At 41.0% G+C, this 24,586-nt stretch overlaps 1 protein-coding gene across 2 annotated transcripts in view; it reads left to right on the top strand.

Annotated features, from left to right (window-relative positions):
- Nucleotides 1–24,586, top strand: part of LOC126416259 (medium-chain acyl-CoA ligase ACSF2, mitochondrial-like) — a 254,749-nt gene that overhangs the window by 218,725 nt on the left and 11,438 nt on the right. The window contains exons 10-11 of one of the 2 annotated variants that reach the window (XM_050083889.1): nt 13,258–13,406; nt 19,175–19,316. In XM_050083889.1, the coding sequence (XP_049939846.1) occupies nt 13,258–13,406; nt 19,175–19,316 (291 nt within the window). The remainder of the gene's footprint in view (nt 1–13,257; nt 13,407–19,174; nt 19,317–24,586) is intronic. The other variant, XR_007575423.1, reaches the window with a different exon arrangement.

Below are 24,586 nucleotides of genomic sequence, written 5' to 3'. Positions count from 1 at the left end.
CGGAAAAAATGGTGAATTATTTCTGACAAGAAAAAGTATAAAGGTTACTGTCGGTTGTTTCACTCACAGCAATTTAATCTCCAGCAACTTCATATTTCGTTTGTTAAACACACAGAAATCACGAAATCATTACAGAGGAAGTGCGCTTTTACATGTAAGGAATAACGAATATTGCAGAAAAATCGTAACTTACACGAATAACAATGTCTCAGAACGTGTTGCCTATGGGAAGAGGAAAAAAAAAAAAAATTACACTCGTCCGTGCGCGTACCCGTGTACTTTTATATCTCATTCCCGTGCGCTAACCACTTAGCTACGCCAAACAATGGAAACACAGCTGTCAAATCTTGTACTATTGCATTGAGAAACGTAGTCTGACTTGGTTACCAACGGTGCTGCGTGATAGTTTGGGAGCTTTCCAATATCAGGCTTCACATAATTGCTTTCCATTGTTACTTGAAAGTTATGAACACGTTTCGATAATTACTAACGAAACCATTTGTGGGAAAAAGTCCACAAAGTCACTAGTAACGCCAGTTCTCACTCATGTAATATACGTAAGCAAAGCCGATGTCTTGATATTTAATGATCTTTAAACTATTATTTGCATAAAAATAACATGAATTTTGAGAGAATATTGACCGAAAACTTTTTTTTTATGTAATCATTCACAGTAACAACCTAACCTAACCACATTTCTAACAAAGGAAAATATTATGAACTCACTTTCCAACAGGATGCATCCTCTGGTGAGTCTTTAGTAACACCATCACTACATCCAAAGCTAAAACCGATAAATATGTTTAAAATAACAAATTATAGGTGTACATAAACCACAGCTCACCGATCGGCAGGGCCACACCGAAATCCAAAACCTCTCGGTACAATTGTCGTAAAATCGGTGGGAGGACCGTTCGGTAACAGGTCGCAGAAGCTTACTGAATAGGATATTTCTATAAAGAACCGAAAATGACGTCACTACCGAAACTAACCTACTACACCGATTGATATGAACGATACAGAATAGGGCCCCTGGCCAGATTCACAGGCAGTCTAAGTTCTGCTGCAAGCAGACGGTTCCCAGTGGTCCCTGGTGACACAGCTGTTTCCTCATGTGTCCAGACTTCGTCCCTGGGTGATGTTCAGTGGCCACTGCTGCTCGTGAGTCTGTACTATGCAGGCATCCAGAACCTGATCTACAGGTATGGAAATGTTAGGTAAACCATTGTTGAAAGCAGTGACACACCACCGACACATTGTGCCCAACATGTCGATACAGCCGTCCAGCTTACAATGTGACCCCACTCAAATGGCTGAAGGTGTTCAACAGGTGTAGCCTAGAATGAATGTAGCAAATACTGTTCACCTCTAAACTCACCACAGTCACTGCCTGCAAAGTCAACCAGAGGATGCCCAACTGGCCACCCCAGCGCCACCTGAGTGCCATCTGATCGCCAATGACAGTGACAAATAAATCATTAACACTAAAACCTCTCTGTGCGCACTTATTTTATCCTGGTGCCACTGGAAACAGTGCTTCAGGGCGTTCCATTTTTTCCGCGGTTTGTTTATGATGTGAGATTTCTAATTTCTGGAAGGCTGTGGAGCATTTTTATTAAATTTTGTAATTTGCAAGGACATTACATATAAAAACAGAAGTATTCCCTTCAACCTTCCGTGTACTTCACATGTGCTTGATAAATATGCTATCAGTATGAATTGTTAGTTCTTGTTGATGACCGTGCTGTCGTAACTGGTACTTTATTTCGGTTTCTCCGTGACATAGTTTAGCACAGATGTTGGAACAAATTTAAGGTAGAAATTAAGAAGCCAAATGGTGACAATCAGCGACAGATCTGCATGCCTACAGAGTAACTAAAGAACAAAGCCCAGTACCTGGAGGAGTCGAAGAAATTATATTTACCGAGTGTTTCAGGGCTGTGACACACAATGAAATCGAACAGGACGGATCTCTCAAACTTTTTCACACCTAATGAAGGACGCCCGAGGGGACATCATCAAATGATGCTGGCTTGTCGAGGTGATGCACCAGAAAACTCGAAGGTCGATAGACCTCCGAATGTCACATCGATGGCAATCATGGAAGACCATCAGGACCTCCCATCACTAATATGGAAAATAGTCAGCGAAGAGATATGAAGCCTTATCTCGTCTGTTAATGCCACAGCCAGACAGCTGCAAATAGGGCTATTGAATGGTAAACCTAGCCAGGAGGAAGTAGCATTGCCAATTCAAAAAGTGGTTCGTCGATCATTGGTACGCGTCTCTACAAGGCAAATCAATACTGAGAATTTCGCAACCATTAGACGACATCTAAAGTTCTTGTCAACAGAAATACAGCCGGCTGTCTCAACAATTCGATCGCTGCGTAGGTGAACGAACATTTGGAGAGTGAAGAACAACATGTCGGTATATTTCAAATGTGAACGCCTTGGGCAGGTCCTACGCTACTGTAAAGAAAGAAGTAGATGACTATTACGCCGCTCGCCCGGCTACAGAAATCAGGATGTGACAAGGTAGTCATCTGTGAAGACAAGGCCGCCTCAGATGAGAAACCTCCAAGAGTAGTTGCCGAGGTGTTGAGAAATTATACTGATGCCATTATCGAAGTTTGTTGGACACTAATTTGTCAGTTCAGGAGTGTGATTTTTTTGTGCAGTTGGATGCTTATCGTGGCCAAAAAATGCGAAATTCGATGGTCACTGTGCTGAAGGTTGCACATGAAGAATACGTCCAGTCTACAGCAACCTCTTTTGGTAGAATAATTAACAATGTCTGCACACGACCATTCAGGTTCGTTGTTATACTAGAATTCAGCCATAATATTATCCTTGGATGGCACTTCTTTTCAGGTGTCACTAGTGGTCATAGACTATGGGAGAATGGAGCTCCATTGACGAAACTGCTCTAACAACTTAATGCAACAAAGATTACTCTGGGTAACTGCCTATCATTTGCGACACACTTATCCCACCATCATGAACGAGAGGAGCTCTAGTCAACAGTCAGGATATTCAGTTAAACTGTGAATCTCTAGTTGGGTGACAAAAAGGGCTCAGCCTCACAGATGAAATCTATATGCCGGTGACGATAATAACCATCACAAATAGACAAGGACAGCTCTGTGTCACCAACTACCATGAACAGCCGCACCCCTAAGGATGTGTGCATAGGGGCAGCTGAAACAGTCCAGGGGGGTCAGCTTATTACCCTCAATGGCGATCCATACTGTACTACCATTGCTGATTACACACCAGAGAAATCTGCTTTCCAGCCAACAAACTGTCCTGGCTCCACCGAGTACTGACATCGACGCATGGTTGCCATTGTTACCTGCCTTTGCTGTCTGGAGGACATTATTGTTTTTTCAAAGTCATTTTAAGAGCATGTAATCCGCACGACAGCTATGCTGAAGCGTGTCCATGTCATAAAAATTCACCTAAATCCTCCTATTACAGACTTTTCACAAGGAATTTTAGTTGCAAGGCATGGATGCTACAGGAACTGTTCCAGGGAGACATAAAATTTTCTCGGTGCGAGAAGCAATAAAAACACACGTCCTCTCCATCCCTGGTAACTTTGGATGGGAATGCAGAGATGAACTACACACTGATGCTAATGGTTATGGAATAGGTGCAGCACTAGTGCATCTCGTGCAAGGCGATCACAGGGTGATTATTTACATCTCCAGAATACTCTCCGAGCCTGAAGAGACAGAATAAATGAGAAAGAGTGCCTTACAGCTATTTGAGCAATCTGTAAGTGGTGACTTATTTACATGGTATACCATTCACTGTTGTAGATGGCTACAACTTTACACTGGCTCATATGCCAGAAGAATCCATCAGGACGATTGGTAAGACAGGCATTGACACTTCATGAATAAGACATGATAGTAGTACAGAAAAATGGACGCATACACAAGGATGCCAGATGCCTTTCGTGGAATCTCTTGAAAGAACATTACAGTCCTGGTGATGTCCCAGTTCATTGCTGCAACACAAGGTTCTGCGTTCAAGCCACAGTCATGTAAACAGGTCTCTGTATTTACAGATGTTAGTAACTATTTTATTTCAAAAATACCTGTCCAGTCAAGTCGCTATTAAGCTAATTGTCGTTGCTGTCGTCTTCAGTCCGAAGACTACTTTGACGCAACTCTCCATGCTACTCTATCCTATGTGAGCCTCTTCATCTCTGAATAAGTGTTATAAGGTTGAGGTACAATCCTTTCCCAAAATATCTCGGAATCACTCTAGATAGAACCCTGAACTACAAAGAGCACATCACCAAGCTTTCTCATAAAGATGCTGCAAGGAACAACATACTACCTAAGCTCAATGGTACCACCTGGGGAACCTCTGCTGACTGTCTGCGTTTAACTGGCATCAGTCTTGTGTACTCTCCTGTCTGGTTGGAAAGTGTACGTGCGAAGAAGGTAGGCACAAAACTTAACGACACAATGCACTGCATTACTGGTTCCATCAAATCAACCCCATGCCACTGGTTACCTGTACTGAGTAACATCCCTCCACCTCACTTAAGGCGGAAACAAGCTCTACTGAGGGAGGCCAAGAAAATCTCTGCATCACCATCTGTACCACTGCACCAGGAATTCTGTCATCCGCCACACCAACGATTGCGATCAAGAAGACCAGCAAGTGTTACTGCAGGACAACTCATCGCGGATGGTTTTGATCTAAATGAAAGCTGGAAGCATGAATGGTCGACAAAAACATTGGGAACAAGAGCCCATCACCTTGATCCCACAAAGAAGCCAAAAGGTTTTGACCTTTGGTGCCGCCTCAACAGGTTAAGGACTGGACATGGTTCTTGTAGCTACTTCAAGTAGAAATGGGGCTGGATCAATTCACCAATGTGTGAATGTAATCAAGAAGAGCAGACAATTGAACATTTAGTCCAACGCTGTCCACTCCATTAATACCCTGGAATTCCCGATAACTTGTTCACTCTCACACCCAGGTTAACTGGTTGAAAAACACAGACTTTAAGGTTTAATCTTGTCTTATATCATATGTATATTGTACAAAATCATTTGCCTTATATCAACTGTATATTGTATAAAATCACTATATGAATAAATAAATAAAATCTCTGAATAACTATTGCAACTTACATCCTTCTGTGACTGCTTACTGTATTCATCTCTTGGCCTCCCTCTACAATTTTATTCCTCCCCCCCCCCCACCCCCCCGCCCCCTACACACTTCTCTCCAACACTAAATTGGTGATCCCTTGACGTCTCAGAACCTGTCCTATCAACCGTTCCCTTCTTCTAGGCAGGCTGTGCCACAAATTTCTTTTCTCCCCAATTGTATTCAGTACCTCCTCATTAGATGCGTCATCTACCAATCTAATCTTCTGTAGCACCACATTTCAAAAGCCTCTAGTCTCTTCTTGTCTCAACTTTTTATCGTCCGTGTTTCACTTTCATCCATGACTACATCCCATACAAACACTTTCAGGAAAGACCTCCTAACAGTTAAATCTACATTCGACGTTAAATTTCTCTTATTCGGAAACGCCTTTCTTGACATTGCCAGTCTATATTTTATATCCTTTCTACTCTGGACATCATCAGCTGTTTTACCTCCCAAAAAGCAAAACTCATCATCTATTGTAATTGCCACGTTTTCTAATCTAATTACCTCAGCATGATCTGATTTAATTCGACTACATTCCATTATCCTTGATCTGCTTTAGTTGATATCTTATACCCTTCTTTCAAGATGCTGTCCATTCCTTTCAACTGCACTTCAAGTCCTTTGCTGTCTCCGATAGAATTAGGATGTCACTGCAAACCTCAAAGTTTTTATTTCTTCCCCCGGACTTTAATTCCTACTCTAAATTTTTCTTTGATTCTCTTTACTGCTTGCTCAATGTACAAATCGAATAACATCAGGGATAGACTACAACCCTGTCTCACTCCCTTCTCAGGTACTGCTTCTCTTTCATGTCCCACGACTGTTGTAACTGCTATCTGGTGTCTAAAAAGCTGCAAATAGCCTTTTGCTCCCTGTATTTTACCTGTGCTAGCTTCAGAACTTCGACATTTTCAAAAATTTTATGTAAGTCTACAAATTCTATAAATATAGGTTTGCCTTTCCTCAATCTATCTTCTAAGAAAACTCGCAGTGTAAGTATTGGTTCTCGTCTGTAGGAGATAAACAGCATGTATTTTGTTCAGTTGAGGAGGCAGCAGCATTTTTCAGAGTAGTAGCTTATCTTCTAGCTTACAATGTTAAATTCAGATGGCATAAGCACAGTTAGCAATAAGCCATCTAGTAATAGTAGTAGCAATAGTGGTAGTAGTAGTAGTAGAGTAGTAGTAGTAGTAGTAGTTCATTGTTTGTACACTGTACACATTAAGTTTTTATGAAATGCTTATCTTTTGTTAATGTATACCTCGACTCCTTCCACATCCCTGAATGTTTTACTTCTTGATGGGATGTATGGAATACGATTCTTGAATGAAGGAATGAATGAATGAATGAATTCACCCTTCCCCTGTGGGTGAATACAGTAGTGTGCTTTGTCCTGTTTTAAGTTACATTCGCCTCGATTAATTTCAGTCTCTCTGTACATCATTGTAATTTGCTTTATCCCCTACCTTCTAGTAAGGCACCAGGAATAATGACGGTGATAATAATTTGGAATTTCATGCCTGCACTATCAGTGAAAGGGCCGTTGCCTTGACAGCCGACAACTTTGACAAACGCAAATCACAGCAGGCTAATTTATAGTGAATACATTAATTTAATATCTGAGAATTATTTGGAGATGGCTAAGGCGTACTACTTTAAAATCACTTATAATACTAATAATGATAATAATACGAACTTGCTGCATGCTGTTGGTGAAAAATAGTTCCGTACCTTGTTTTATAATTGAAATAAATGGTTGTAGCACCGTCATAAATTGCATTGAGAAGTATCTTATTTTATTTCTTGATAGTGATTAATGTCGGACACCTGTGTCTATTTTCAAACCATCCATATCGTGTGACAATATGTACCAAAACTGCCCCTGCAGTGATGCTCAAAGCGGCACTGTGGTCGACGACTCAACGACAGTAAATAGACCACATAGAATAGACATTAGGGTTGCCTTATGAGGTCTATCTACTGTTGTTGAGTCATCGACCACAGTGCCGCTTTGAGCATCACTGCAGGGGCAGTTTTGGTACATATTGTCACACGATATGGATGGTTTGAAAATAGACACAGATATCCGAAATTAATCACCGTCAAGAAATAAAATAAGATACTTTTCAATGCAACTTATGACGATGCTACAACCATTTATTTCAATAACAACAATAGTGGTGGTGGTGGGTGTGGTGGTGGTAGTAGTAGTAGTAGTAGTAGTAGTTGTTGTTGTTGTTTTTGTTTTAATCCACCGTAAACCATTTTACAAGGATACTGGACATGTCTTGATATAAGGGTGTAAGAACAAGAAGAATTGTAACTAATGTAACATACTTACAGGTTACTTATCTTGTAGTTTTACGTGACTGTGAGTGGCGCTGATGTGGAGGAGACAGTCGAAAACTCTGACCTCTCCCCCGCCCCCTTTTCCCAAACCAAACCCTGGGTCCACACCTCCGTGTATCATACGAAGGCTATTCGGAAAGTAAAGTCCGATCGATCGCGAAATTTACACCACTTTTAAAATAAAAAATGTTTTATTTGCAACAGTTAGCTACACCTTCCTGCTACTTCTCTACATAGTCGTCCCTCCGACTGAAACATTCGTCGTGGCGTTGTACTAACTTTCCAATACCCTCGTCATACAGGGTGTCCAGAAAAGGACTCCCTGATTTCAAAATTAAATATCTCGAAAACAAAGATCGATAGAGGAATGCAGTAAACGGTATGTTTATTGTGAAATCTGTAAGAGGTTTATACACCAGTTTGAAATAATAGTTACAAAAGCTGCTAACAGATGGCGCCGTAATCGCCATACGTAATGCCTAGTATAAATAGTGATCCGAAGCCCAGAGCGATCAGTTCCACTATTGAAACGTGAAAGGAGGTTAGCGTACCGAAGGAAGAGATTAAAACCATGTACTCCATTGAACAACGCATTTTTCTCGTGCTAGAAGCTAAGCACAGGTTAGAAGAGAGTCCTACGGCAACAAGGCGAAATTTTGAAGCACGATTTAATGTTCCAAAAGGACCCGATGCGAAAACCATTCGTACGCTCTTCGCAAAATGTCAACGAACAGGCAGCGTAATTGATGATCTAGTGGGTCATGTTGGCCGCAAGCAACCCGCAGTTACGCCTGAAAATATCGCCACAGTTTCTGGAATTATTCAGCGAAATCCAATGTCATCCGTCCGTAGAATTGCATCTGAGACTGGTTTGAAGGGTTCCAGCACGCAGAAAATACTGAGAAACAGCCTACACATGTTTCCATTCAAAATTCAAACGCACCAACCCATACCCGTACGAGCTGTGCAACAAAGGGTTGCCTTTGCTAAACAGATGCTCGCAATGATTGATGGTGAAGGATTTGATGTTGGCTGCATCTGGTTTACAGATGAAGCACACTTCCACCTGAATGGATACGTGAATAAGCAGAACTGGCGATTTTGGGCTTCCGAAAAGCCATATTGGTGTGAAGCGAAACACCTGTATTCTCCTAAAGTTACTGTGTGGGCTGCAGTATGCAGCATAGGCATTATTGGCCCTTTTTTCATTCGAGAAACGGTCGCTGGTGCACGTTACGTTGCAATTTTGGGACAATTTGTCGCCACACAGCAAGCGTTAGAGGATCGACCAGGTACTGAATGATTTATGCAAGATGGAGCCCGACCACATCGGACCGAACAAGTGTTTCGCTTTCTTGAGGAATACTTCGGGAATCGAGTCATTGCTTTGGAATATCCCAAATTTACTGGTGCAGGCATGGATTGGCCTCCATATTCGCCGGATTTGACTCCCTGTGACTTTTTTTGTGGGGCACAGTGAAAGACATGGTCTACCCGAAGCATCCCGCCACGCTGGACGAGCTTGAATCGGCGATCTCTGTGGCATGTGAATCCATTTCGGTTGAGACACTACGAAATGTGATGGCGAATTTCATTCTTCGTTTTGCGCCACCTCTGTAGTGCCAATGGTGAACATTTTGCAAACATTGTGATGTGATTATTTGCAGAGATTGTTTTCATACGATTATTTCACTTATGTATGCTGATATGAGCTGTACAGCGTACAGCACCATCTGTTAGCAGATTTTGTAACTATTATTTCAAACTGCTGTATAAACTTCTTACAGCTTTCGCAATAAACATACCGTTTACTGCATTCCTCTATCGATCTTTGTTTTCGAGATATTTAATTTTGAAATCAGGGAGTCCTTTTCTGGACACCCTGTAGAAGGCAGCCGCCAGTGCTCTCTGCCAATTCTCTAGCCTGATCTACAGCTTCTCTCCTGTGCCAAAATGCTGCCTTCATATCCAGCGATTCGTGTGAGCTGAGATGAGAATCAGAGAGCGGCAAGTCCGGGCTGCCTGTTGGACGATCAAACACTTCCCACTGAAGGAGCATCGTCATTACCACGTGCCCTTAGCGCTAGGATTTCACCCGGAACAAGACCCGCCCATTCACCCCCCTCCACGCCTATCCGTAGTCCAACACATGTTAGACTGTGATGAAATTCAGCAAAGATAAGAAGTTTAAGTTTTGCTGGATTGTAATATAATGTGAATGTGCATTACTAACGAAATAAAAATATTTATAGAGAATTGAAAGCATCGCCAGCAATAGAAAACAAAAAATAACGTGATGTTATTTAAGGGCAATAAGGACAAGTTTTCATCAACTAATTCACTTATTATAATACGTTTGTTTGAGGGAAACAGCAGAGCAGACATACAATGCGAAAACAATGGTTTTGAATCTGTCATGTCGGTAGTAAATTCACGGATGCAGTCGAATAACTCTGTTGGCTAAAATCAACGTTATATAGAAATAAGTCAAAGTCGTTTTGTTTATGTAGGCCCTCATAGTAGCTCACGAAAATTAAAGAATATAAGAATGCCATAAAGTAGAAAAGCCTAATGAAAGCAGTAAGATATTTGCTTATATGACATATTTCGTGGGTATTTGCATGGGTAATGGGTGAATTTTAACTTGTAAATTCTTCCAATGCCATACCTGCGTATTATAAACGAGATTATAAAGAATTGTGACTGTTTCTGTGTGATTAGTGTCCTACATGCTGTTGCAAACGTCTCAGGAAAATAATCTGTCGTTATTCTTTGTCCTGTGTGTTTTTAACCAAAAGATTTATCAATTTCTTAAATATCATTCAAACCATTTTTTAAAAATATTAATGATGATGTGTATGTTTGTCACAGAGCAGGTATGGAGGAAATAAATGCTGCAGTGTTTCACGGATGTAAAACGTTCTTCAAGCTGTGCTAGTTCTTCTTCCACCTCTAAAACTTGTCAGCAAAACTATTCACTGAATAACATGCGAAAACAGCTTGGATCGATCTAGCAAGAACAAAGTAATTTTGATGCCCTTAGGAAGTATAGTGAACATTGGTGCTTGTTTCACACATACTGCCTGAGTCCTGAAACTTAAGTGTCAAGTATACTGTGGTTCCTCTTTCTCCAAGCAAATTATTCTTTGAGGGTAGGTTTTTCCTGTTTTAGCTTTGGGTGCTTTTTCTCACATAGAAGTATGTTTCTTCATTGGCTATTCATCTGAACACTGAATTCTCGTATTTAAAGAATTCAGTGCTGAATTGTTTTCTCTTATGTTTGCTGTCGAAGTACCTGCCACAGCTCAGGCCAATTGTGCACGTTTTTTGTAACGTGTCTTTTAACTATCTGGCAACATTTAAGACCTAGCAAGACATTAATGTAACAACTCGAAGTACAGCCGAGCACGATAAACCACGTGGGTCAACTGAAACGATGCCCAGGCGCCGAACAAAGACCGGGAAAACCGGGGGCGAATGGGCGGGACTTGTTCCGGAGGGGTGAGTGGGTGGGTCTTGTTCCGCGTGAAATCCTAGGGCTAACGATTCCTGTCATTGCCCCTGCAGTGTGCGTCCGAGAATTTTCATAAGAAGGAAATGCATTGACAGTTAGTTACGATGTGTGGGCTGCGTGAAATCAGGCGAAATCTCTCACAATGCACTCATACTTGGCGGAAGACAACATATTTTAGGCGTCTTTACGTGCTCAGAACTGAAGAGAGCGACGTGAAGTGATGGACAGGCATGCTATAAAGACTGTCTAACACATTGGTGCGAAGTTTCATCGGATTTTTCCTGGGTTTCCATTTCGCGTTCGATCGGATCTTGCTTGTCGAATGGCCCTCGTACGTAAGATGAAGCAATGCCCTTGGACTTGTAAAGACATTGCTTTTCCCGAAAGTCGATAATGTTTTTTTTCTCTTGTTCATTACCTTGTCATAGTACGTATGCATCATTTATTTCAACTATTCTTTATTTGTTGATACTTCACATTGTTTCTTCATTCATTTTGCTACTGTTTTATATTTTATATTGTACGAATATGAATGTTCTGGTTCTATATGCTTTGTAAATCTTTGGTTAGGCTCGGAGAAGTATTGTGTTAGGGTGAGAGCGAACGACTATCGATAGAGTGCGTGCGAGTTGTTGTGGTACGCGGCCGGTTCGCGGGTGGAATAACGTAAAAAGTTCGGCGTGAAAGACGGTGATACGCGGAAGAACAATTAATTACAATTAGCCCTGAACCAGATACCTTTGTCGTGTGGGGACACAAACTGTTAGAATTACGTGAAAGTGGACCAATCCAAAATGTTAAGTTAAAGAACAGTGATGTGATTTGATCAAGAAACATTTATTATATCGTCCAAACTGTCTTAAAGTCGACGACGTTATTGAATTGATGTTTAACGGACTGCTATAGTGAAAAACACATGTGACTGTTTTCCTGTGGCAAGACGGTGAAAGAACTGTACGAAGTATTGGCATTAACCGGATATATATCTTAAATGCTAAAGACGTTGTATAACTCCGACCTACCCGCACCGCGTTATTAATAAACTTTTAATAATAAAACGTCGCGCGCGTAACGACAACGCGCATACTGGAACTATTATTATCGCGCCTGTGCTGCCAGCTGATTCGACTACAACGGAGACGTGGACCACCGCCGTAACTGGAATATTAATGAAACAGGGGGATCCATCATTACCTTCACGCCACGAACCAGGATTAACTTCACACATCGTCCGCGCGGACCACCGCTGACGTCATCGCACTGCCTGCAGCAACAGTTCAGATGGTTCAAATGGCTCTGAGCGCTATGGGACTTAACATCTGAGGTCTTCAGTACCCTAGAACTTAGAACTACTTAAACCGAACTAACCTAAGGACATCACACACATCCATGCCTGAGGCAGGATTCGAACCTGCAACCGTAGCGGTCACGCGGTTCCAGACTAAAGCGCCTAGAACCGCTCGGCCACCACGGCCGGCGCAGCAACAGTTAAGACATTAAAAGAAAATTATTACGCTCTCTCTCATTTCAAAATTAAAGACAACTGCAGTTAAATGAACTATTTTAAAAATACTGTCACAATATCTCAATTTTGTTTAGTCCCAATAAACATTCTTTCCATTATTTCGTCTTGTTGACAGTGTTGAAAACCCACCAAATTAAAGTTCAATAATAATTTTCTTTCAAAATTCTTCTCAGACATTTTGCTGCTCATTATAATTTTATTTTAATGTTTTTTTGTAACTTCTTTTGGAGGGAGTACATATTTTATTTTTTGTGTAGTAAAATTAGCTACCATAAAATTATGTATATTACCAGCTGATGCTGTCCGCCATTTCTGCTTGAAAACTGCACCTATTTTCTCAATGGCTGTCAGTTTCAAAACAAAATTACGTATTTCGTGGGCATCTAGCAGATGCGCGATGTCTGTAAAGGCCCCTACAATAATTTGTTTTTACTTTTGTAGGTTTACTGGAATTATATTGACTTTAATTGCTCATTTGGCCCCCGATAAAGTGATTTATCGTATCTATGTAATAATTGTACTGAATTACCTAATTTTTTTTCTCGTTCATGACTAACAGGTGTAATCAGATTCCTTGTATAGGTTATGTTTTATAATTTAAAAAGGTTTTTTTTTTTAAGTAGAGAACCAGTTTCTTGACAGACTCTGCTGGGAGGCAGTTTGTGTCTTTAGGCTGTCAGTTCCAGGTGAAGGTGGTGGACGAGCAGCGCAAAGTTGTGCCCATGGGGACTGTGGGCGAGCTGTGTGTGCGTGGCTACGTCACCGTGGCGCGATACTGGTCAGACGAGGAGAGCACGCGCAGACTCTACTACCGCGAGCGCTGGCTTCGCACAGGGTAAGCACCGCATCTCCACAATGGAGGTAGAATAAGGGGAGATGGCGCTACAGAGTTACGCTGCACGTTGTTTTGAAGCCAGTGGCCGGGCTCTGCCGCCATCTTGGATCCCCCAAAACATTAGCAGACGAGTGTTTACAATTGCTTGTTGTTAGTTATTTCTGTCGTGTTCACGCGATATTTGTTTTATATAGTAAATGTTACACTGTTTTAGTGAACAACACAGCATAAGGAACGCAACTTCAGACTTTTTCTGGTTTTAAATGCGTATTCGATACAGTAATACGACACGAAAATATGACGCTTCTGGCCTCAGTACTGTAATTCCTTTTTGTTTATACATTTCGAATAAGCGAGAAGAGAAGTATGTGCTATGGAAAGCGTGGTTTCGTAATCCATTTATATTCACTTTCATTGTGTTTGTGTCGATAATTGACAAAGCCAGAACTCCAAAAGCAATGATTGATAGTTTAGAGGCACCGATTTGTATTCATTGCATTTTCAAGTCAAATGCAAATTTTAAATGTTCAAGTTTGCAAGAAACTTACCTTATTTCCTTTGGTGTCCCTTAGATGTATGCAGGGATGATATAAACAAGCCAGCTGTCATTTCAACAAAGTGAAAGATTCGTTAAATTACGAAGGAAAAGAACTGAATTTAAGATTGTCATCCCCATTGTAGTTTACACATCTGCTTTGTTTTTGAATTGTACCTACCAAGTGACATTCAGTGTGCCAAATGACAGCAATTTACAGGGTAACATGACAGCACAGTGATTAATGTAATCATCTAAATATCCTGTACTTAGATAGGGAACTTTTCTTTAACAAATATGTAACCCTTTAAGTACTTATAATTTAACCACTGTAACAGGTGTTCCACACATTTTACTGAAGATTTAATTAACTACATATAGTTACATCGCTTTTATATTAAATTATTGCATTTTAAAACGTTAGTCCCCATTTCCAGGATATTTCTTGCCAGGACTTTTCAGTTACTTGGGAAAAACCAAACAATGGAAACCAAATGTATTGCTCACCTCCAGAGAGCTCTTTACGTTGGATTGATTGGGAAATCTAAAGTCAAATCGTAGAAATAAAACCATACTGTAAAACTTTATAGTGCATCAGAATTTCAAGTATATATAAGAAAATAGCGCTTAAATAAGTTCACTTACAAATGAAACATGATTTGTTTAAACTTTAGACTACAATCAGAACGATTAGTAGACCTGTAAGCGACGCAAGCCGGTATTTTTTTTATCAAAACACTTAACGACTAGACGGAATCAAACCACCAGAAGAGAATGTTTTGGGGTAGCTAACATGGCGGATCTTCACTTGGGTCGGCTTCAAGTTTGTGACGTCATGACAACTCCTCTTATTTTACCTCCATGATCTCCACCATCGGCAGCACATCGAGACGGCGCCAGGTTACGTACTTGTGCTGCTGTGTTACCTGCAAGATGAATTTCCGCACTGAGATCACAGCTTGCGATATCCCGTGTCCTGGAGAAGACTTACATGGGAAGAACACATCAAAAAGGTCACCAATTTTGCTCATATTTCATTGTTATAACTTCACTTAGGCACTAGTCAATGTGGCTACTGTGACTACTGTACGTTGACAACAGCGCATGAGATACCGGTGATATGCCTGTCTGAACAGGCCCTAGCACCAACAGTGTCAGGCACCCAGACACAATAAGTACAGCTACAGAAATCAACTACAAACATCTGTGCCCTGCACTGATATATTCCATAACATAAATATTCAACACTCCTGCGACCTTTGCATAAACAGTCCCATATCAATTTAGGAACTAAGCCCAAATTGGTGAACACTGTTGCAGGGTGAGTCAAAACGGACTTCACAATTTTGGAGTGATATAGAAATTTATTGAGATAACTTTAACAATAGGTGGATGTGTTACTTTGTGGGAAACAATGTCAAGTTTCACAAAAAAGTATCAAGTGTCATTTTGGTTCCATGTAACTACCATCTACGATGCAGTAAACATCCCATAGGTTATCAGTTTCTTCCCACACTCGTTGCAGGAAAGTGGGCATTGCTTGTGCAGTTGCAGCTTAGGTTCGATTTTTCAGGTTGGCTAAATTGTTTGGTAGGGGAGGAACTTACACACGATCTTTAATTTAGCCCCAGGGAAAGAAATCCTACGGTGTCAAATCCGGAGAGCGAGGGTGATCCACATTAGTGAATGTAGCTACTTTAACTGTGCGCTGCACTGGCTCTCCTGGTGGCGGATACTGATGCACTAGGTGAATGGAACTTAAGATTGTTACCTAATAAATACACATATATCGATTCTGTAAGTTATCTCAAAAAAATTTTATATCGTTCCAAAATCTGTAAAATTATTTTTGACTCACCCTGTATTTTCTTCCCAGTGTAGGCACTGTTAATGGTGATGTCTTACGTTATCGTTGGGCTGCTGATTCTGTGTTGAACTCATCAGCAGCGAGCGTGGCTGCTCCTTAGGCGTACCGGTCTGTGCTTCACAGCAGGTGAGCTGTGGTAAACTAGAGCTGCAACGGCCCAGCACGCCACAGAACCTGGTTTATATCCTGGTTAGCGCAGTGATATGAAACTGTTCGCTTTTTGTTCCCGTGCCTGCCATTATGCTGGCGACTTTTGTACGACACCATTCGAATTGCAAACATACTCGCTCGGCCTGAAAATTAGGCTGTCCCGCCCAACCTGCATGGCTAGAGGCCAGGCTAGCTTGCAGTGGAAGCGTGACAACACAACATTCACGTTCATATCTACATGTCTCCCGGTATTTCTCGAATTCCAGTCAGCAGATTCTCAAATCCACCATTCTAGTTACAACTCTGGACTCGAATTTTACCAAAACAAAGTATTTCGTAAATTTTCGATACATTTATATTGATGTCAGAATTTATTAATATTCGTAAAGTATCATCTTTATGTTAAAAAAATACTCTGTCATGGTGTATTGATGTCGTACATCGATTCTTGATTATCAGTTGCTTCAGAGCTCTTGTTTTAAAGAAAGTGTCGAAAAATAAGTTGAGCAGTGCTCTTGTCGAAAAGTAAGTTGAGCAGTGCTCTCATATCGGGTCCTGGAAGTTAGTTCTTGGTAGCTACCCATCACAAAACCTATTACATCACTGTGAATAAGTGTGATTCTGATTTCCAGCCAATTTAGATATCGCTGGGGATAATTTCTAAAAGGGAAACTACATGTGGAAACTTTAATTACGCGAAGGAAGCTGATAAAGCAAACATTAGTAAGGAAATTGATATGAACAGAGATGGATAATTTCAAGCAATTTATGTTGTAGCAGAGGGTGTTTGCTATTTTACATGAGAATCAACTTCTATTGGCAAAACATTTGTGCTGTGTTGAGCAAACAGCCGGAAAATGGCCTATAAACAATCGATTAACTGTAGATATAGTGTTTGCGAGCGATAATTGATTTGCAGAAAGGAAGGAAAATGCTGCTCTGGTAAACTGCGCTTCTCAAGTGTCTTCGAGAAATCGGGATCAAACGTTTTATGAACCTGTTGAATACCACACGACAACACCGCCCATCTTAGCACCAGTTTTATTCATCCGAGGACCATTTTTACGAGAGTACTGGACATTTCGCGGTATTGCAGTTTAAGAACAAAATACATAATTCAGATGTTTAGACATTTAGGGATTGACAGTTCTAGTTTGACAAGGATGGGGGTAAGGAATCTGCGTGGGCTTATGGTTCGAACCATCGGCATTTGCGTGAAGTGTTTTCGGGAAATTACTGAAAACGCAAATCGTAATGGCTGGATGTAGGTTAGGCACTCCAACCCTCCTCCCCCCATCCCCCAATACGAAGCCAGTCTCTTTGAAACAGAGCAATCTCAATTGATTTATCTATAGTGTACAATACTCTTTTGTCGAAACCTCTTCCAAAGAATTTATTTCCTAATGTAGAAAGCTAGAACCACACTATTCATTCATTTCACAAGATCAGTTATCCCACACACACTACACGCAATATATACACAATATTTCATAATGCAGTAAGCTAATTCTACGACGCTGCTCATTCGTTTCTCAACACCATTCTCTGCATACACTAAAAGTCGACATCAGTACCAGAACGATGACCTTCAACTTTCCGTTTGCTTACCCAAAAACTGGAGTCAAGATGTTTCCATAATAGGTGTGAAGCTGAGCTCAGAGAGAAGAGCTTGATTGTGAGGTTTTCCAGGAGAAAGAAAATATTTTAGTGTGAAAATGTTTTATAAAATGACCGTTATACTTCATTATTATTTACTTGTTTTAGAGTTCTTTTACAATATCCCCACTCTGTTATCTAAATAATCCTGCACCGTTTAGAATGTATTGCTTCACAGGTACTTTTCAACTGTCTTTTTTAAAAAAATATGTTTGTTTTAGCTTTTTAAATTCCTTCTGCAGTTCATTGTACGTTTTTTGTTCTTTAACGGAAAATACTGCTATGGATTTTATGCGTATAGTTACTTGCTAAATATAAATTGAGCACATGGTCACAGACGGAGCTGTCTGTACAGTAGTTATCAGTGTTATATTTGATGTGCGTTACTGACTGCTAAATGTACTCACATGGTGTTGCTAAAATTCCCAGTGTTTTGAACAGATCTTTACGATGACACCGATTACCGTTTCTCGCTATTAGTCTTATGGTCATTTTTTGTTGTTTGGAGATTACGTTCATATTTAATGCTTTTGCTCACCAGAAAATGATTCCATAGTAAGTTAAGAATGGCCAAAACTGTTCTCGAAGAGCAATTAAAACCATCATCTGATCGCTTAACAAAGAAATGATCAGAAAATCCTTTGCTCATTGTAGCTGTTATGAAGAGAATACCAAACGTGTCGGTAAAGCACAAGTCTGGAAGAGACCCCTCCAAGGTGTTTGGTTATCCACCTTTACTCAGTATTCTAACTGTTCGCCTTTGCTGAATAAATATTTTATATACCTTAGCTTTATTACCTCAGAATGCATTTCCCTACTGCAACAGGGATTCGTAGCAAGCAAAATGGTCTTGGACGCAAATTAGTGAGAAATATTCAAAGTGTGAAATGTGATGTTGAAACAAGCTTCGCGATTAGGTGTCGTATTTGCCTCCATTTAGGTAGATGAAGAAGTACCAGAAAGAAAGAAAAGAATATGATAATCAGAGGAGCTGAAATTGTTACGTGATGCCAGTTGATCAATATGAAATCAAAAGAATCTATTGAAATTGTACCTCTTGGTCTAAGATTGAGAGAGCAACCTCTCATCTGTCACAAAGCTTGAAACTGAATATCACCATAAATTCAAAAGATAATTCATCCAATCCTTGTACAAATTATCTGATTGTCTTGATTTCTCTTAGAAGAATGATAAGTAACAGTACTCATTTTAGACAGGATTTGATTTTTACGTCATACAGATAACTATTGTTAAACGACAGTCATCCATGTAATCATGTAAACAGTAAGGTACAAATAGGATAAACAGTAGTTGTTTGATTTACTTGATGATATTGTAGTTGACTGCATGATAATTGACCTACGTTAAATTAAACTTTAATAATAATTGTTTATAGTTTAATAATGCAGCTTTCAAAGCAGTTTCACTTTTTTGTGTGTACTTAGAGTCTTTCCACAGCCCTGCAGTGTGAAGGATTTGTGAAGCACTCTGAAGGAATGGATTAATGAATGTGTTCCATACTGTTTGCATACGAATAAAGAGATATTCTGTTTTACGCAGGGACCTGTTCATTATGAGGGAAGATGGCTACGGGAAGCTCGTTGGACACCTAAGAGATCGCATTATTCGAGACTGCGAAAACATTTTCCCGAAAGAGATCCAGGAATTACTTGAGACACATCCGGACATACTGGAGACGCAGGTGACGTTTTTGTGTGTCTTTGTGCTCTGAATATAATAGCTCCGTACCAACAAAGAACCTGAACCACAGGTATTCGTACTTCGCTTTACTTTAGCGTCTAACCTAAGGATTCACACATACGCTAAATTGAATCTAAATAAATGGACAACAGTGCCATTCAAAATGGAAAACCATCTCTGAATATAATAGCTCCGTACCAACAAAGAACCTGAACCACAGGTATTCGTACTTTGCTTTACTTTAGCGTCTAACCTAAGGATTCACACATACGCTAAATTGAATCCAAATAAATGGACAACAGTGCCATTCAAAATGGAAAACCATCTCTGAATATAATAGCTCCGTACCAACAAAGAACCTGAACCACAGGTACTCGTACTTTGCTTTACTTTAGCGTCTAACCTAAGGATTCACACATACGCTAAATTGAATTTAAATAAATGGACAACAGTGCCATTCAAAATGGAAAACCATCCGTATTGTATCAAATTACAGGCCTTCGACATCTGATTCAGTTATTATGGCATCCTTAGATCCATGTGTGTGACCATTGTTAGTGAATAACAATAATTAGCTATTACCTCCCTTTATGCCAACACAACATAATCGAACCTTCTGTTGAATAAGAAATTTGTACCACTGAAAATCACTATATCATTGTGCACGTGAAGATGAGAAAACGGCCTTTACTGTTACGTGACTACAAATGTGTGTCTGCGCACAGAGGTGTATTTGACAGGGGGGGGTCACCTTTTACAGAGTTCTGCCGCTTGATGCAAGTCCTTTCATTTTACTTCACTTCGGCAACTCACGCGTCGATGATGATGATGATGAAAACAGTCACAGCCACTTCCAGGCGGGGAAAACACGCAACCCGACCAGGATTCGAACTTAGCACCTTGTAATCCAGAGTCAGAAACACTAACTACAAGAATCGGATTTCTGACATGAGATTACATAGAATACCAGACAAACCAGCCGGCCGAAGTGGCCGTGCGGTTAAAGGTGCTGCAGTCTGGAACCGCAAGACCGCTACGGTCGCAGGTTCGAATCCTGCCTCGGGCATGGATGTTTGTGATGTTCTTAGGTTAGTTAGGTTTAACTAGTTCTAAGTTCTAGGGGACTAATGACCTCAGCAGTTGAGTCCCATAGTGCTCAGAGCCATTTGAACCAGACAAACCAGGAATAGGCGGTGTCATTAAAGGATGAGGTAAAAAAATTGCTATAAGCTACCTTCTAAATATTGTTCGATATGCTTGTAAGTATATATATTCTCAGGCAAATAAATGTCTATGTTTTAAAATGTTTGGCCGATACTATTCCTATTCTTTCAAGTCTCAGCAGTAAGGAGAATGTGTCATTCGACACTTGCCAACAACATCGGCTAGGAATTTGGCTCTGGTCATTAATTAATTTTGGAAAATCGTGGTCTTTTCATTAAACAAACAGTTTCGGTAAGAAACAGAAGATCCTCAGGTATCTACATATCAACAAACAAAACAAAAAATTAGCCACAGTCAGTAATTATGAAAGCAGGCGTACTGAAATAATCACAATTCTTAAGCTATAGTACATATATAATTTGACATCATGAATCAAATGCATGAACAGTTAATAAGCATCATGACATAAACTACGCTGACGGAAAAAAATTGCAGCACCAAGAAGGAGTTGTGCGATGTAAACGAAAATTGGCAGGCGTGTTTCTACATCAGAAAGATGATGTCTATTCAAATTTCGGTCAGACGCATAAGAGCGGCCCTAGTGATAACAATATGAGGATGCAGATCAGGTCTGTTTTAAATACACGCTGTAACGGTCGTGAGCGTTAGTTACCTATGACATTGGACGGGTGAGTTGATGTTAGCCTTTACGGGGACAAAGCTGCCACAATCAACTCTTCACTGAATTTGAACGAGGTCGTGTATTAGGACTAAGGAAAGACGGATGTTCGTTTTGCGATACTGCAGAATGAACAGGCAGGAATGTAGCCGCTCTGCGTGATTGTTGGTAGCGGTGGTCACGGGAATGTGCTGTCGCAAGAATACTGGGCTCTGGACGGCCACGTGGCACAACCGAGAGGGAAGACCACCGTGTTCGGTGTATGCCTCTGGCGCATTGTACTGCATCTGTACCAGCAATCTCAGCAGCAGTTGGCACCACGTTGACACAGAGAACTGTTACAAATCTGTTACTTTAAGGACGTCACCATTTGCGGCTTCAGTTGTGTCAAGCGAGAGCTCATTGCAGGGCAGGGCAGGTTGGAGATGAGTTCTGTTTTCTGACGGCAGCTGGTTCCGTCTCGGTGCCAGTGATGGCCATGTGTTGATTAGAAGGAGTCCAGTTGGGAGCCAGCAACCAACCTGTCTGCGTGATAGACGCTGGATCTACAGGGTAGTCCATTGATCGTGACCGGGTCAATTATCTCGCGAAATAAGCGTCAAACGAAAAAACTAAAAAGACGAAACTTGTCTAACTTGAAGGGGGAAACCAGATGGCGCTATGGCTGGCCCGCTAGATGGCGCTGCCATAGGTCAAACGGATATCAACTGCGTTTTTTTTTTAAATAGGAACCCCCATTTTCTATTACATATTCGTGTAGTACGTAAAGAAATATGAATGTTTTAGTTGCACCACTTTTTTCGATTTGTAATGGATGGCGCTGTAATAGTCATAAACATATGGCTCAAAATTTTAGACGAACAGTGTTAACAGGTAGGTTTTTTAAATTAAAATAAAGAACGTAGGTACGTTTGAACATTTTATTTCGGTTGTTCCAATGTGATACATGTACCTTTGTGAACTTATCATTTCTGAGAACGCATGCTGTTACAGCGTGATTACCTGTAAATACCACATTAATGCAATAAATGCTCAAAATGATGTCCGTCAACCTCAATGCATTTGACAATACGTGTAACGACATTCCTCTCAACAGCGAGTAGTTCGCTTTCCGTAATTTTCGCACATGCATTGACAATGAGCTGACGCATGTTGTCAGGCATTGTCGGTGGATCACGATCGCAAACATCCTTCAACTTTCCCCACAGAAAGAAATACGGGGACGTCAGATCCGGTGAACGTGCGGGCCATGGTATGGTGCTTCGACGACCAATCCACCTGTCATGAAATACGCTATTCAATACCGCTTCAACTGCATGCGAGCTATGTGCCGGACATCCATCATGTTGGAAGTACATCGCCATTCTGTCATGCAGTGAAACGTCTTGTAGTAACATCGGTAGAACATTACGTAGGAAATCAGCATACATTGCACCATTTAGATTGCCATCGATAAAATGGGGGCCAATTATCCTTCCTCCCATAATGCCGCACCATACATTAACCCGCCAAGGTCGCTGATGTTCCACTTGTCGCAGCCATCGTGGATTTTCCGTTGCCCAATAGTGCATATTATGCCGGTTTACGTTACCGCTGTTAGTGAATGACGCTTCGTCGCTAAATAGAACGCGTGCAAAAAATGTGTCATCGTCCCGTAATTTCTCTTGTGCCCAGTGGCAGAACTGTACACGACGTTCAAAGTCGTCGTCATGCAATTCCTGGTGCATAGAAATATGGTACGGGTGCAATCGATGTTGATGTACCATTCTCAACACCGACGTTTTTGAGATTCCCGATTCTCGCGCAATTTGTCTGCTACTGATGCGCGGATTAGCCGCGACAGCAGCTGAAACACTTACTTAGGCATCATCATTTGTTGCAGGTCGTGGTTGACGTTTCACATGTGGCTAAACACTTCCTGTTTCCTTAATTAACGTAACTAATCGGCGAACGGTCCGGACACTTGGATGATGTCGTCCAGGATACCGAGCAGCATTCGTAGCACACGCCCGTTGAGCATTTTGATCACAATAGCCATACATCAACACGATATCGACCTTTTCCGCAATTGGTAAACGGTCCATTTTAACACGGGTAATGGATCACGAAGCAAATACCGTCCGCACTGGAGGAATGTTACGTCATACCACGTACTTATACGTTTGTGACTGTATTACAGCGCCATCTATCACAAAGCGAAAAAAGTGGTCCAACTAAAACATTCATATTTCTTCACATACTACACGAATATGTAATAAAAAATGGGGGTTCCTATTTTTTAAAAAACGCAGTTGATATCCGTCTGACCTACGACAGCGCCATCTAGCGGCCAACCATAGCGCCATCTGGTTTCCCCCTTCGAGTTAGACTAGTTTCGTTCTTTGTAGTTTTTTCGTTTGATGCTTATTTCGTGAGATATTTGGCCCGGTCACTATCAATGGACCACCCTGTATATCTGTAGTTTTGGTATGGGGTGCGATTTCGTATGACAGCAAGAGCAATCTCGTGGTTATCCAGCTCACCCTGACTGCAATTTATACGTCAGTCTGGCAGTCTGGTGATCCAATATGTTGTGCTGCCATTCATGAACAGCATTCTAGACGATGTTTTCCAACAGGATAAAGCTCGCCCACATACCGCTGTTGTAATCAACATACTCTTCAGGTTGTCGCCGTGTTGGCTTGGCCTGTTCGACCACCAGATCTGTCTCCACTCGTGCACATAGGAGACATTATCTCCCACAAACTGACATCCAGCACATGTACAACAAAAAATGGTTCAAATGGCTCTGAGCACTATGGGACTCAACTGCTGAGATCATTAGTCCCCTATAACTTAGAACTAGTTAAACCTAACTAACCTAAGGACATCACAAACATCCATGCCCGAGGCAGGATTCGAACCTGCGACCGTAGCGGTCTTGAGGTTCCAGACTGCAGCGCCTTTAACCGCACGGCCACTTCGGCCGGCCATGTACAACACAATGCATGCACAATTACATGTTTGAATTCAAAAGTCTGGCTGGTACACCGGTTATTAGTGTACCAGCATTTCACATTTGCAAAGGCTTACGTCGCGCTTACTTTAATCTGTGATCTTGCAATGTTAATCACTTAAATATATTATCTAGACAAATGTACTCCCGAAAATTTTATTACTCTACATTAATTATTATTTGGTGTTGCAATTTTTTTCATCAGTGTATAATACTGGAGTACACACAGCTCACAGTAAATACTGTGGCGAAGCACGGGGCAAGACTAAAGTTACCTGTGATCTTCAGTCATAAAAAACAATGGCAAGGATGACAGGATCTTAACCAAAGACACTGCACAGGACAAATGTATACTGTATTGTATTTCATGTATCAACTTGACGTGTGGTAACCTTCCTGCCACTGTCTCGATCACCTAAGTAATAGGATTAAG

This window comes from Schistocerca serialis, chromosome 8 (assembly GCF_023864345.2).
Source record: "Schistocerca serialis cubense isolate TAMUIC-IGC-003099 chromosome 8, iqSchSeri2.2, whole genome shotgun sequence".
Taxonomy (NCBI): Eukaryota; Metazoa; Arthropoda; class Insecta; order Orthoptera; family Acrididae; genus Schistocerca; species Schistocerca serialis.
Note: the sequence above shows the minus strand (reverse complement) of the source record. Positions and strands in the feature narration are given on the sequence as shown.